The 16010-nt window shown below is 41.9% G+C and overlaps 3 protein-coding genes across 3 annotated transcripts; all 3 read left to right on the plus strand.

The window, feature by feature from the left end:
• The first annotated feature begins 455 nt into the window (after positions 1-455).
• LOC146623034 (protein S100-A11-like) lies at positions 456-2704 on the plus strand. The gene is made up of 3 exons (XM_085364920.1): positions 456-476; positions 1555-1659; positions 2570-2704. Exons 1-3 carry the CDS (start codon positions 456-458, stop codon positions 2702-2704), a joined length of 261 nt encoding a protein of 86 aa, XP_085221046.1.
• A 979-nt stretch (positions 2705-3683) lies between these two features.
• Positions 3684-10722, plus strand: LOC146623035 (protein S100-A16). Its single transcript, XM_085365635.1, has 3 exons — positions 3684-3803; positions 10065-10186; positions 10297-10722. Exons 2-3 carry the CDS (start codon positions 10067-10069, stop codon positions 10450-10452), a joined length of 276 nt encoding a protein of 91 aa, XP_085221761.1. The 5' UTR covers positions 3684-3803; positions 10065-10066; the 3' UTR covers positions 10453-10722.
• A 1902-nt stretch (positions 10723-12624) lies between these two features.
• s100t (S100 calcium binding protein T) lies at positions 12625-14009 on the plus strand. The gene is made up of 3 exons (XM_085365636.1): positions 12625-12722; positions 13587-13749; positions 13848-14009. Exons 2-3 carry the CDS (start codon positions 13588-13590, stop codon positions 14007-14009), a joined length of 324 nt encoding a protein of 107 aa, XP_085221762.1. The 5' UTR covers positions 12625-12722; position 13587.
• Positions 14010-16010: the final 2001 nt, after the last annotated feature.

The following is a 16010-nucleotide window of genomic DNA, read 5'->3' on the forward strand; positions in this document are numbered from 1 at the left end:
GAATGCCCTTCCTGACACAACCCTCCCAATTTATCCTGGCTTGGGACTGGCACTAGGAGCACACTGGAATGCACCACCACGAGCACCCTCACCCCATGTCTAGGTTTGGAATAAGTCAGAGGAGCTGGAGAGAATCTGTGCAGGCTCAGCATGGGGCCCAAAATAGCTGTGGATTTAAACACAGGACCTTCTTACTGTGAGGCCAACCACTGCATAACTACTGCATAAATGAATTAAGCTGTGAAATTTCATGTCCTAAGGGTCAAAGGTCGGCTTCACCACTACATGTCAATTTTCTAGAGAACATGTTTCAGGACAGTCTTTTACAAAATAACAGGCTGTGAACGTATTTACTTAAATTTGGTCAGAAACTGAACTGGTGACACTAATCTACTGAATTCACTTCATTTAATAATAAATGTGGACACATGTGGGCCTAAATTGATTGGTTGGGAATGGCCTACAACCCCAAGGCAGTAATTTAAGTTTATATTTAGCTTGAAACCTTTAGGCCTATGATGTTTGCCTCAAGGCCAAATGCTGGTGTTGTAGACTTAAGTAGCAATTTAGAACTTTAAGACATGTCCTCAGACAGAGATACACCTGCAGCTACAGTCCCAGGATATCAATCTTAAAACAACTAGAAGCATTGGCCCACTGTAAGCACCGATGCTTTTATAAGACTGTGTGTAGGGAAGCAATTTCCAGCCCCCTCACTAAGCCATTTATTTTGAGTTAGTTGCCACACTCTCCTTCCCCAATGACAGCCAAGGGAATGGAAGGAGGAGAACTAAATACTGCTTTTTTCAAGTATAAGGGGATAAAGATGTGTGTGTCTGGGTGTGTGCGTCATACAGCAGAGAAACAAAAACTAGAAGAGGGGATATTTGGATGATAAAGCCGATGTGCTTGTTAGTGCTAACTGCCTCCCTAATATGCCAATTGTGCACATCCTGTCAGAGCTTTAGAGTTTAAAAAAAAAAATTTTATGAGGTAAAACCCAAGTGCCTCATTCTCATCCTCATTCAAAAGTTTCCATATACAGACAGTATAATTATATACCTGATGTACTGCTCTACTTTTTGCTCTCCACAGCATTCTGCCCACATTTTCATACTCACAAGAAGCAAAGGAAATAAACTGTCTGTGCACTGGGATGACCCGCAAAAATGATTAAAAATAGTTCACAGGCAGCGCAGAATGTTAATGTTAACCTCGCTTAACTTCACTTCTCAGTCTTGTGGTGGTTTTCCTGAATGAGATGATGCATCTAGTAATCCATCCTTCTTCAAAGATTGGCTACAAGCTGTGTGTGCATCTGAAAACACAGCTGTGTCATGGAAAAACATTTGTGGTTTCTTTGGAAATATGGTTTACACTTTTAACAATTCCAATGATTTATCTACTTAATCCGTCAACAGCAGGGTACAAAAGGAGAAGAAAGACGTTTGTACTCACCAAATACCTACACACACACAGCTGGTGAGTTTCCACTGTCTTTTATTCCAAATCAATGTTAGAATTCTGTTGAACTTCAGTATATGCTTTTAAAAGAGTCGACCATTAAAGGCCTGTGCTGGCAGGGATGGTTCCTCTGACACGCTGAGCAGAGATGAGTTTTACAGACTGGTGTCATCAGAGCTCCTTAACTTCGTCAAGGTAAAATCAGTGCACAGTAGTTTCATTTGTACCTCTTATTCATTGATCTAATAGTCACAGCAGGTTGGTGGCTTTACTTAAGTATCTATTACATTTTCTATTTCTATAGATGCCTGTTTTCTTTTTTGCATTGACTATTGGTTCTGTACTTACAGACAGTTTATATGCGGATTTAGGCTGCAGGCTACTAACTGTTAGCACTTATTGTACGCTGACTACGCTGAAAAAAAGACCAGATGCAACACAAAGTACCATACTTAGATATCAGTTTGAAGACCCGCAGTTTCATTATTAAAGTATAATCAGGGAGACTCAATTTACTCAAACTGAGTTTTGTTTCTCACGAAATTAATCATAAGGGGGAAGCTGATGTTATTAAGCGTTAGTCATCATCTATGTGAGCTCTCATCAACAGTTGCAGTCTTACTGGAGTTTTGAGTCATTTAACAGCTCTCCTGCCTGTGATCTTGACCATGAATGAGCAGTTGCATCATCTCATATTGGGACAGGATATTACTCTCCATTTAATGTTTCACACTAAATGTCCCCCCCTCAAAAAAAAAGTATTGCGTTGTTGAGACTGTCTTGTCTGTGCTCTACATGTTCGAAGGATAAAGGTCTGCTTTACCCACAGTGTGGAAAATTCCACATGCTTCTTCTTGTTTGAATAGTTGTAATAATCGCAATGACCACTAGATGGGGACAGAGTCAATAGAGTTCTGTGCCAAACCACTTCTGCTGATGAAGCATGATTTTTTTTTTAACTCGTTTGCATGCCAGTGTGTTCTGCTTGCCTCTGATCTCTCGCTCCATACACATGACCAGTGTTAACCGAATTTTTTGCATTATCCACGGACTGAGACGGTTCTTTTTTAATATTGGATACATGTGATTTCCTGTTTTCCTGCAGAAAGCTGATGACCCTGCTGCCATTGACCAACTTATGAGCTCATTGGACAAGAACAATGATGGAGAGCTCAACTTCTTGGAATTCTGGCAGCTGATTGGGCAACTTGCGAGCAAGCATGGGAGGTTTAGCCAATAAGAGTGTCCTCGGATACTCTTTCTTTCGCAGTTCTGTGTGTTACTGTGTCGCCTGTGTGCCATGTAGTTAAAAAAAACGGGATTTCAGCCAGATGAAAAACACCCTAAAGCCCGTTTCAGTTTCACAGTCATGTGTTTTTAGTCAATACTTTGTGTTTCATTTCCACCTCCCATGTTTCAAGAGGCTCTCAGGTAGATTCAGTCACTTCACTTTTACATAACACTACACGGTTTCGGTAGTTTTAGAACAAATCCCAGCCCGCAGCGAAAACACACATGCTTTAAGCCCGGCGTGCTCACAGTCCTATGATGAAACTGCAGAATAGGAATGTAGTGTGTTACAGCCGTGTGTGTGTGTGCGTGTGTGTGCGTGCGTGCGCATTCCTGGCTTCCTAATTCCTGGAAATCATCATCTCCCCTCCGGACGCCAACAGAGGTGGTGTTTAGGGAAAAATCTGAATAAAATGTAACAGGATAGTTCTGTGTTCTCTGCTGTCCAGTCTTTCATTCGTTACTTTGTATGTGTGTGTGTGTGTGTGTGTGTGTGTGGGGGGGGGGGGTCTTCTTTTTTGCTACATAACTCCATCTTTCCACTCTTTGAACCACTTTCAGGGTGTGGCTTGACTGCATCTGTCTGTTCGTAAGACTTTGAACACACACGCGCTTAAAACATGCGCGCGCTCTTGTCCCTACTTGTTGAGAGAAACTGTGTTGTGCCAGAAAAAAAGTACAATATAATATAATACATGTATATATTTAAAAAAATAGCAAAGATGCGGGTGTGAGTATAAAACAGAAGCAGAAAGGCCGCAAGTTTTTTGTAATCAAAAACGCTTTTTTAGACTCTTTTGTGGAACAACGGAAATCTTTGTTAAGAAAATATTGCTGCGTTGCTCAAGCTGCGCCTCTTTCCACATTCCTCCTCTCCCAGGCACACGCCCTAAAACTGTGAAAAAAACTGGCTTGAGTCAGAAGTTAAATCACGGAAAAGATATGTGTAGCTGCTTAATCTAGAGGAAGCCTTGCGAGGAGGATCTGAAAGAAAGAAGCAGAGCATTTGCTGAGACAGTTTATATAGGCTTTTGTTCTCGCTCTCAAAGGTGAGTGCTTTTTTCTCTCTCCATTACGAGTTCTCTTCATTAATAAATCCAGCTGTTTCTTTTTTAAATTGCGAGTTCAAACCTTTCTACTCAACACAAAAAATTTAAAACTTGAACTTATTTTCTGCACCGTGTCATCAATTTTCTATTACTTGCCAGCCTCTCTATTGTCATTACCCAGCTTGGTGGCCCCAGGGATCGGGTTCATCTTCTTGGTAATGTAACCCCAATCCCTTTACACTTACACAGAAACCGGAGTCTCGAGTCGCGTTTACTTATTTATCTGCTGTGTGTCACTCCTGCCTGTGGTCACTCTACAAATTGTGAGGATTAGTTAGGGCTAAATGTAAATGTGCGACGTGGGCAAGCCCCTAACATCTCCGTTACGCGCGGCGCTTACTAGTTTTGGCGCCGAGGCTGTTATCGCCCCGTTAGTCAGTCATAATGTGACCGTTGTAACGACAGTCAGATTTGGCTCTCATCACTGTGAATTATTAACGTTATGATAAGACTCCGGTAGTGAGACTCGAATGGCTTCGACCCGGTGTAGTTAATGAAGCAGAGGAGAAATAGCGACCTGGGCGATGACAGGTATGCTCACGGGGGAAGTGAGTCAGTCACACCTAGTGCAAACAACACGACCAGGGTGGAGCTGGTCACCCACAAGGATCAATGGTTGCTCACGTCCGTTGCCATCGCAGAAGAAGACGGAAAAAAAAGAGAGAGATCCGTTTGGTCTGAGATGGGAAGCATGCTCAAACTTTCTCGGTTTTCGCGTTCTCAGTTTGCCTTCTTTAGTGGAGTAGTGAGGGGTGGGTTAGATGGACTTACTGGGTTAAAACTGGTTTGCACATGACAAGTCTCATCTAGTTTCAGCGCTCATTACCTCACATTACCTCACATTACCTCCCTCTCTTTTGCTAGGTCTGCTCAATATTCATGTTATTCCGTTAATTCAGGAGTTCATGTAGCTACAGTGTGTATGCAGCCCATTAAGGGAGCTTAATGGGCTGCATGTTATAATACACCGGTGATATAAAAAACAACTGTCATTATTAATTTATTTAATATTTATTGTTTAAAACTTGAATTCTTCTTTTTTTTTCTTTTGTGAGTGCTGGATGATTTTGTAACTTTAGGCTTCTAAAGATGTTTAAAACAGGAAAATCTAGCTCTTCTCTTCTCTTACTGGTAATAATCCATGATGCTCACAAGCACATTAGCAGCTGCTGAACCACTCTGTGTAAAATGCAAAAAAAATGTCATTAAAAAAACCCCCTCATACCAACAATATGAAAAGTATATTCCTGTTCAAATGTCTGTATCAGATGTTTCAATTTCCATTTAATCATTACACTTGCAACTGACAAATCACTAGAAAACACATTGCTTCTGTTTGACAACTAGCTGCCTTCTCTCTAATCACCATCTCCACACTCAGAGTTGGAATGTGTATGCACTAAGAGCTTGTACAAGAGCCACGATTGTCGTCATAACACGCTCCCTGCCCTTATCAGACAAATACAGCCCTGCCACATGTTCCTTTCTACTCATTTTGGATTTTTGTGGCCCTGATGTCTCCGGTTCATACTGGAGCCTTCTTGGTTTTCTGCTCATCTTGTTACATTCAGGAGAGATGCTAATGGATTGTGGCCTGTCGAGCATTTTGATATATGGCCTGTAAACAGCCTGCTCCCGAGCTGTTTGACTTGTGGAGGATGTTAGGAAGGTGTTAAGACAATTATAGTAACGTATTAAATAATAATGAGCAGCAGGCTGATGACAGATGCTAACTTGAATGTTGAAAAGAGTTGTGTGTGTGTGTGTCAGTGTGTGCTGGCATGGCAGGGAGACATGAAACAAAATCCAGGGTTTGGGTGCCTGCTCTCATTCACCCAGTAATTAGGTTAATGCAACAGAAGCCCTAATTGGCATTGTCCTTCTTTAGATGAGTGTGTTTCTGCATATGTGTGTGTGCTTTTCCGTCTTTCTGTATGTCTATGTGTTCTCGTGTGGGCCAGAGTAGGTGAGTAGTGTGAGCGGTGAGGCATGACATCAGTGTCAGATGGGAGATTTACCAGCTTCTAAAGTTACCTCAGCAACATCACTCCAGGCACCAATGATTATTACCCATCCAGTGTCCACTGCTGCTTTGTGGTAGTTTCCAATACACACTGGAAATCCTGCAGCAAGACCTCGCCCCCACGCTGCTGAGATACTTATCAATGCTGCTCAAGTATCTTCAGCTTTCATTCAGGGCTTTTGTTTTCTGCGAGCCATTGCCTTGGAATTCTACTTTGTTGAGACAAGAGAAAACTTCATGGGAGTGACCTTAAAAGACCCCTGTGTTAGTCAAATTGTGCTTGGAAACATAATGTGCACATGCAACAGAAAATAACTGAAAATCTCCCTGATTAATCTGCATAGTAATTGTGTACTTCAGTCAAATTACTATGGTTATTTCTTTGTGTTGTTTTTTACATGTTATTTTTTGTTAGTTGTTTATTTGTTAGAGGTACAGGGCTCTGACGTGGCCCCAGATCTTTTTTTTTTTTTTTTTTTACCACAGTTACTTGTAATCCTTTGCAGCTGGGAGCAGTTCCTGCCTTTTCTTGGTGCGTTGCATTTTAAATAAAAAGCATGCACCACCAGCTCATTTGAGAATATATATGCATATATATAAATATATGTATATATATCATCTCTGTGTCACATATGAAACCACAGACATTTTCACAGCAGATATTTGTCACAGTGGGGAAAGCACCAGTGTTCCTAATAATGGCACGGCTATGTTGAAATGTCTCAGAAAACCCTGACAGTGTGACAGTGAGCCGGGACTCTGTAACTGCAGTGTCTAAATGTTATTTTATCATCATTAATTACAGTATTTTAAATAGTTGTTTTTATTATTGTGCCTGCTTTTAAAAACAGACTAATGGAATTAATTAGTTGCATGCTTAAAATAGATCAGTAGAGTTTTGTTTTTTAGCTTTCTGTCATATTTCCAGTGTGTGCTGTGTTGATGTTGCTGTTTTTTATTTATTAGAGCTACCGGATTTGGCATCCAGTGAGATTGTAAATGGTTTGCTTTTGGTTTGCTCAGTGAGTGCAGGATGTGACGTTGGCATTCAGGTTATCTGTTAGTGTTTGGCTCACTAGTTGGGTGACATATTTCAGTGCGTACTTGTGTTCCTACAGTGCGCGGTAGTGTGTGCTGCTGCAGTCGGGCATTAGGCAGTAATCTGATCTCGCAGCCTCCTGTTCGCTTTTGGGGATCAGATGTCCACCGTCAGAGATCACAGCTCCCATTGTGTTTACCTTTAGAGACTCCCCATCTCTTCAGCCTCCCCTCACTCCCTCTCTTTTGCTCTGTTTACCTCCACCAGCATCCAACCTGGGTCCCCTCATCGCTCCCCATTCCCCCTCTTCCCCTTCCGTGCTGACGTCAATTGTGTGTCTCACATTTTTGACACTTACATAAACCAATTTGAATGCACTTTCAAAATCCACTTGAACAATAATTTTCTAAAACTCTAAATATCAAACAAGGATTTTTTAAAAGGTATTTTAAGTGTTGTAGTTGAAAGAAGAAAAAAAAATTGTTATTCATTAAATTTTTTGTTTTTCTTTGTTTAATTGTTTGCCCCTTGTCATGAACATGGAGTCTTGCGTGATGACAGAATGATGTGATGAAATGATATTGGTTTCATTTCTGCTAAAAAAGTTCTTTTTATTTAACATTAAAACAGTTACGACTGAACACATAAACATTGTTTTTAAAAAAAAAACTAAAAAAAAACCTGACATCGTTGAACTTTTTGATTAAAAAAGCAAGGCAAACGCTCAGAGGACGACATTCAGGCTTTTAAGGAGCCTGAGCTCAAGCAAGATGACAACAAGGCGGGGCTCTGAAGTTGTGGGAAAGGAAACATCAGCTCATCTACAGTGCACAGACCTTCACTGGTCTCAGCAGATTGAGGCAGCCTTCCTGCACGCTGTTTAACAGAAATCTCACATAATTTTCTCCTCTGATGTTGAAAAAGAATAATCTAATTTGTTACTTCAATGGACTGCCCAGTCTTGAAGAATATGTCTCAACTTATTAAATTAGCTATAATAAGGACTCGGTGTATCCGGATCCAAGTCATGGATTGGTCTGTTATTTATTTGTTGTAACAATGCTTCTTGGGAAATCTTATACCATTAAAGTCTGTTCATTTCCCCCTAAATAGTACCACATGGGTTGCGCCCATGAAAAAGTTGCCAAATCTTCTCTGCTAATGCCAAATAGCTTGTTCTGCTACTGACTCTTGTTTTGAACTTTTGGTACTCCAGTTCTGGCTATCAAGTGTCTAACTGTCTGTGATTAGCAGGCCTTGCTACAGCGGTCAACTGGTGTCTACTCCAAGCACGCCATGTTTGACTGATCTGAATTAGGCTTGTTCTATAGGACAACTTCAAGTGGGTGTTGCACAAAACCAATTTGCAGTATCATTTGGATTGTTCTTCAGTGCCATCTCCAAACTGAAGGCCAAGCTCCATCTAACAGGTTATATCAGAGTCAGGCCACGAAATAGACGTCCCAAGAAGGCTACTACATAAGAAGATCATTTCCTCACCCTATTAGCACTTAGGAACCAGAGGCAGCCTTTAACAGATTTGCAGTCAAGGTTTGCAGGACGGTATGGCCGAGGGGTCTCTACCCAGACAATCCAGAAAAGACAGCACACAGCCAGTCGCTGGTCTCATAGAACTGCCAGGAAGGCTGATATGACCATCCTTCATCACTGGTGCAGCAACCATTCTGATTGCTGCACCAATAGGGTAGAGGAGGTGTGATTTTGTGAGGCAGCATCTCCCTCACTGGATAAACATGGATTGTCGTCGTTGGAGGCACTCGCAATACAAAGATATCAAGATGAGGTTTAGCAACTGACCTCTGTGCTCGAACGTGACAACACTCGCTCCCACAGAGCAGGGTTTATCAGCGACTATCTGAAGAATTTGGGTGTGGAGAGGATGGAAGAACCTGCCTGCAGCCCTGACCTCAACACCGTTAAACACTTGTGGGATCAGCTTGTGCGCGCTGTTTGGGCCATAGCGTCCAACACAACCACACTGGCTGACTTGTGACAATTGCTGGTTGAAGAATGAGATGCCATCCCAGACCAAGCTGGACCAAGTTTGTGAGCAGCATGAGGAGGAGGTGCCAGGCTGTCGTGGCTGTGTATGGTTCTTCCGTATGCTACTGAGGCCCCTGCTTGTTAAATGAATAAATTGTTAAATTTCCACATTACACATTGCTTGTCATGACCATGGGTCACTTAATCCCAGCTCAGGCTCCTCAGAAGCTGGTATGTCCTCTGAGCTCTCGCCTTCCCGCCCTAACTTCTCAACCTTGTCCACCTCGTCCGCTGACATCTGTAAGTCTGACTTCGCTTCTACAAGTATGAGTAAAGTCCTTCCTGCCTCACTTGGTCCTCTGGTTTCTGAATGGGACAAATGGTTAAAAATGGGAGTTAGTAAGTCTTGCTGCCCACTGCAAAGGACACTGAGTAAAAGGTTTGTTTTTAGGGGGTTAGAAAATACTGTACATTTCTGCAATCCCACTGATGTGAAGTTAAGAATCTGACATTGAAGAAACAATTAGATTTTTAGCAATATTATCATATTATCTGCAAAAAATATATGAATAAATGAATGATCACTTAAGTTCCCTTGTCCCTAGAAAACGTGGAAGCTGCACCATTTTGAAAAGAAAGCACATGTTATCTGTTTGTCAAACTATTGCAAATGTGGCGTCAGAAGAAATCCCAGGATTTCCTCTTCACTTCTGTTCTTCCCACAGAGGACAAGAGGGTCTTAGGGGGATTTTTTTTCTGTCTGGGTTTTGCCTTTTTAAAATCATCAGGTATTATAAATGACATGTTTGTCAATTTAAATACATCATAATATGCTTTATAATTTGGTTGTATGGAGTTAAAGGTCACATAGTTGTGCACAAGCCTTCCACAAACTCACAGCTGACATTACTCTTTTTCACAATCAGAACCAAACAAAGCATGAAATGCTCAATATGAAATAAGCGTCTCATCCACTCAATGCTCTGTTTAGTTTTTTGCATTATGATATTATTAAAGTTCACAGGAAAAGTATCTCATGGCACAGTGTTTGAGAGTCTGAGAGTCTTCTAAGATATGTCCTTATCTGTCCTAAATTCTCTTTTCTGCTTTGTCCTTGTCTCACTCTCTTATACAGATATGGAGTCCGCTATTAAGACGTTGGTGACCACGTTTGTTAAATCTTCCAGGGGGAAGGAGAACCTAGACAGCAAATCTTTCCAGAAACTGGTGGAGAAAAACCTCAGTGGTGTCATGGAAGTAAGTGTTTTGTGGTTGTCCGTCATGCTGCCAGTATATTAGAACATGAATTTAAAAGCAGTTGTAATCTCTAATCTCTTTAATATTTGTTTTATTGTTTTTAAACTCAGGATGCAAGCAACTCCTCTGCTGTTAAGGAGATGCAGAGGGGACTGGATGAAAACAGCGATGGAAAGGTCAGCTTCGAGGAATACCTTACCCTGATAGGTTACTTGGCTAACTCCATGAGTCAGCGCAAGACTGAAAGCAATCCAGATTCATCGTAGATGCTCTTGAAGTTGCAGTATTTGGAGAGGATCTGCATTCAGCCATGTTTTTTTCTTTTTGAGCTTATTAAATGTCTTTTTTTTTCATTTCCAAACATTCCAGCCACCATGTATACATCAGATCATAATGATTTTCTCTGAGATAGTTAACCGGCTATACTAGATCTTAATGTCTGTCCAAATGAACCTTTATGTAGTAACACTGTCACTGAAGGATTCTGAGCTGGTCTTTTTTTATACCAATCCTACATTTTATACCAATGTTTTCAAAATAAAAGCTTTATATTAAAATTAAATTGTTTTTTTTTGGTCTGTGGTTGCTGCTGTTGCACATTTGTCAGTCTTTTAAGATTTCACCTTTGAACCTCCCTTTCTCATATACATTTCCTTTCTTTCTACATGTGCGGAAGTACTTTATAAGTGCAGTAGTTTCTCTGTCATGATTTGACACTAATTGAATCATGCCCGCTCCTTTCCAGCAGCACTTGCTAAATATAGCTGCGACATCCCTGACTAAAATGGTAAATGGCCTGTATTTATATAGCGCTTTACTAGTCCCTAAGGACCCCAAAGCGCTTTACATATCCAGTCACCCACCCATTCACACACACATTCACACACTGGTGATGGCAAGCTACATTGTAGCCACAGCCACCCTGGGGCGCACTGACAGAGGCGAGGCTGCCGGACACTGGCGCCACCGGGCCCTCTGACCACCACCAGTAGGCAACGGGTGAAGTGTCTTGCCCAAGGACACAACGACCGAGACTGTCCAAGCCGGGGCTCGAACCGGCAACCTTCCGATTACAAGGCGAACTCCCAACTCTTAAGCCACGATCGCCCGACTAGTCAAACTCAGCACCCTTTAGATGTATCACTTATTGCAACCTGATCCTGATATACAGTCTACACTTTCTATTGTGCACCACCCTTCACTCAGCAATCTATACATTCGGTGTATACGAATGTGCACACACACTCCGTGCTACCCCCCTTACTGGCACAGTATGATGCTCCAAAGACTCATTAATGAGAAGATGCTTTACCATCACTGCACTTTAAAACATGATCTCTTCATATGAAAAGCTTTAATGTTTAATTTTAAGCACAAGCCTGTCTATCATTCATTCAGAAACGCAATTACTTTCATGGTCTTTGGCTCTCGCTCTCACCATTATCCAGATGTCTCCAAGTCCGGTGGATGCCTCACACGAACTATTTAAAGTATGTTTCTGTTCCAGTTCTCTGTTCTTGCTTCTCGGTTTTCTTCACGTGGTTTGTGCAAGGGTGGTGTGCAGCTTTAAAGGTGTGTCTTGAACTATTTCAAGAATTTTTTCTGTTCCTGTTCAAATATGTCTTTATTTGTGCTTTTTTTTTTTTTGCATGTATGGTGTATTTTGAAGCCAAAGGTGTGAACAAGCTTGTGAAAGTGCTCGTGTGTGTGTGTGTCCTCGCATTGTCATGTTCTCCTTTGTGTGGAGATTTCTCTGCATGACTGCCAGGTGCGATGGCTTCATTCATCGGTGCTACTCTGATCCTTCGGATAATATAACAAGCATGAGCCTCCGCCGCACCCCCCTCCTCCAGTGAACATCCTACCCCTACAATTAACCTAACAATGTTTTTGCTGCTTGAAACCAGGTGCTTTTGGATAAGCTATTGAGTTATTAATCTTTGCCTTGGTATAGCAGTATTTTAAGCACTTCCTGCAAGCCTTTCCTTTGTTTTGACATGAAGTACAAAGCGGTTGCACAACAGAGGAGCAGGGTAATCCACTATTTCAATAGCAACCTGTGACACGGTAAGCAATATGTCACTGTCACTGCACAACAGTCCATTGTGCTTGGAGCGCGCAGTTGGTCGAGTGAGTTTAGACAACGTATGAATATTTGGAAACAAATAGATCTTTTCTCCAGCACTTCTTCTCTTTTTAGTGAGTTTTCTTATTTCAACACATTTGAGCACATTAGGGCAGGTTTGGCTTGTAGACTTATTGTGAATACCTCAATTTACCTTAAGTCTTTCTGTAGCTGCAACCGGCTCTTGTGTATGTCCAATTAGCGGATAGCAGGTGTCTCTGGCGTAAACAGAGAAGGTAGAGAGGAGAGGGGCAACAGGTGGAGGGGGTAGAGAAGGAGGAGGAAGGGGTAAGTGGGATGGGTGGAGTAAGGGATGTATTTAAGACGGTGTAGTCCTCATCCTCCTTAACAGTTGCTTTTACCTCCTCTCTTTGCACCTGAGCAGCAGGCCAGCACTAATCCTCCACTCAGGTAAGAAACAGAGGGACAGATTTCAACTGTCTCCACATTTCTCTGTTGTCTTTTTTCCCAATTATGATTGCATACTGGTGCTGATGCAGCTAGAGCATGTCTGTTAGTTCATCACTTGTCGAGTACCTTCGTGTAGAGCACTAAGGACAGGGAGAACTTTCAGTTGATTCACTGATAAGTTATAAAAAACAATTTCACTGGTTAACTAGACATCGGAAAGACATAGCATGCCAAAAATGCATTTTTAGTCATTTTTACATCCTGCTGATTTGTTTTGGGAAATAAAATCTATGTGAAAACTACTATAAGCTGTGATTGACAATTAGGAAAAGTCTTCACAGTTCACAGGTGATACAGGTTCAACAAAGGTAGGACCTACACCTGTTTGTGGTGTTTTTTTTGCTATCCGGTAAAGCTAAAGTAAAAGCCAGATCAGGTTGCCACTGTGTGTCCCCGATACATCTTCTCCAGTGGATGGGCTTTTTAACCAGCTTAGAGTTTCACTCTTATCAGCTGGCTCACATGTCCGGTTGCTGCTGACTATGTCCGGACTCCCGGAGGTTCAAAAACCTTGGCAGAGCAGGATCCTTTTATCTGTGGCAAAATCTTATCAGGGCCAGGACACGATGAAGAAACTGTTAAGCTAGATAAGGTTTCTGCCCAAATACTGTGTGCAAAACTCATCTTACTTGAATGCATATTTGCAAACACATTTAAGTGCAAAACAGAACGACAGACAGGTTTTTCTCACCTGATTTTTTTCTGCATTAGACTTCCATGCTTCCCCCAATGCTTGACAGAGCACATGTACTGACATGAACTGTTCTTACTGTATCTTCAACCCACCCTTCTGTTCCTCTACAGAATGTCTTTGCCTAACTCTGAGAATGCTTCCACCCTGGAGAATGCCATGCAGCTCATGATCCAGACCTTCCATAAGTACTCTGGAAATGACGGGGACAAATATACACTGAGCAAGGGTGAGCTCAAAGAAATGCTTACCAAAGAGCTTGGCAGCTATCTGGGGGTAAGAAAGCACATGTTCATACTTAGGAAGAGAAGATGCAAATGTAGATTATGTGTACAGAAAAGACATTGCTTTTTTTTGTATCTTGATACGTGCAGAATGCCCAGGATAAGGAAGCTGTGGATAAGATTATGGGAGACCTGGATTCCAACAATGATGGAGAGGTAGATTTTACAGAGTTCATCATTTTGGTTGGAGCTCTCACTGTGGCCTGTAACGACTTCTTCCTGGAGTACAATGACAAGCAAGAGAAGAAGTGAACACACCCTTCGCCCAGAGTCTCCACTTAAAAATCCCACATGTTCCAGGGAGGAAGCACTTAAGGAGAGAGAGAAGGCCCGTTTGGGACATCCTGTCATGGACCTCAAGTTCACAAACACACAGATACACACACAAACAAACCTCTAATAGAGAAATAAATGTTGTGTTTTGTCTTCAATGTCTCTTGAATTCATTCAAACTGTAATATTACTGCAAAGTGAACATCTTTAGTGTTTCAAGAGCTGTCATTCTTGAATATGTGAATATCTCTCTTTCTGCTCTTTTCGTGCATCTTGTCACACATTTAAGTAAGGGATGCCCCCCTTCCCCGAAAAAAATAAATGTGACCTTTACTCAAACAAGTTGGCTATGCATTATTACAGAAGAGAACGAGAATGAACAAACAACGAGCACCAGGTGGCAGCAAGTGGTCCTCTGAATCCAGCGGTTTTGGTGCATTACTTCTAATTTGCATTGCCACATGGGTACAGCAGTTTGTGCCAGAGGTGGATGGATGCAGACCGGAGATACTATGTGGTATTTACGAAATACACATTCTAAGATGCTGTCTTTAAGTATTGCTAAGCGTAAGATATGAGAGACAGTTATTCCTGCTGTGGTGTGAATTATTCAAACTGGTTCTCTGCACTAAAAATGTCAGGTTTATATGTGTAGATAAGAACTACCTACAGTCCTGTTTTCACAGTAGAATAATCAGAACCCAGAGTGACCTTGACAGGGCTTTAAACACATTATTGTTTAAAAGCCCTGCTTCCTAAGAGAAAAAAAAGTACTGTGTGACTGAGTGTGTGTGCATTTTTGTTCATATAAAAAAGGAAGTTGCCAGCATCAGTGTTAGAAAGCCAGGAAATGTTTCCTTCTTTCATGTGAAAACATGTCACGCAGACATACTTTGATTAATCTGAACCTACAACCTTTATTGGACTGGTTAAGGTGTGCACAGGAGCAGATTTTAGAGTCAGGAAGGGGAAGGTGAGAGATGGGAGAGCATAATGAGAGAGGAAGTGAGAGAGAAAGGAAGGAGAGTGGAAAGGTCAAAAAGAGAAAGAGAAGAGAGTGGACAGCAGCACTTTCTCCGTGTGGAGACATGCAGCCTACAGTTTTCACAGGTCTCTGATAGGCTTTTCACACTTGTTCGGGATCTGCCCGGGAACCCCCGCGGGTAATCCCATCCGCCCTAGACACAGCAAGAGACGCCTTCCAGTCCAAAACTGAGTTGAGCTGCAGAGTTGGTCACACGACTGCATAAAGCCAGGAAACTTGTAGCAAATGACAGTGACTGGGGAGATGGCCTTTTTCCAGAGGTTTATCGTACCTTTCCATTGCACTAATAACAAGAGTCTTTTGTCTCTGCCTATCCTGCTTTTTTTTTCTCCTCGGCATTCACCCTTTCTGCTTGTGATTTTGCACAACTTATTGCCTTGCCAGGACTGCTTCATTGTTGCTCCTGTTGGCATTTTGCTCTTGTTTACTAAAAATTTAATTCCCCCCACCCGACTGCATGTGTGCCTGAAAAGACCTTTTGCATCGTCTTTGTTGTCAGGGATCCTGTGAAGATTGTGGAAATCTGCCACAAAAAGAATACGGCACTAATGACTGGAAGTTAGCTGTTGTTCTAAGTGGACTAAATGTCAGAAGTGAGCGCCCGTGGAAGACCAGATAAACAGAGCGGGACTGGAGAGAGGACAGCAGAGATTAATTGAAAGGGTGGAAGGATGGGAGGGATACATACATGTGTTATGCTCCTCTGGACACTGCATCTCACAGATGTACATGTGTACATATGTTCTGGACATTACATACACGAACAAAATCCACTGCAGAATTATATATTCAGGAGAGGAGAGGAGAGAGGAGAAAATGATGAGCGAATGAGGCTTTGTCCTGCTCTGATAACAGAAAATGAACAGTTGTGACATGACTTAATATCCATGATACACCTCCCATCAATCCACCATGTTCCACCGCCCATCAAATAG

This window comes from Diplotaxodon limnothrissa, linkage group LG11, assembly GCF_057381915.1.
Source record: "Diplotaxodon limnothrissa isolate DT_005_m linkage group LG11, D_limnothrissa_male_GT1.1, whole genome shotgun sequence".
Taxonomy (NCBI): domain Eukaryota; kingdom Metazoa; phylum Chordata; class Actinopteri; order Cichliformes; family Cichlidae; genus Diplotaxodon; species Diplotaxodon limnothrissa.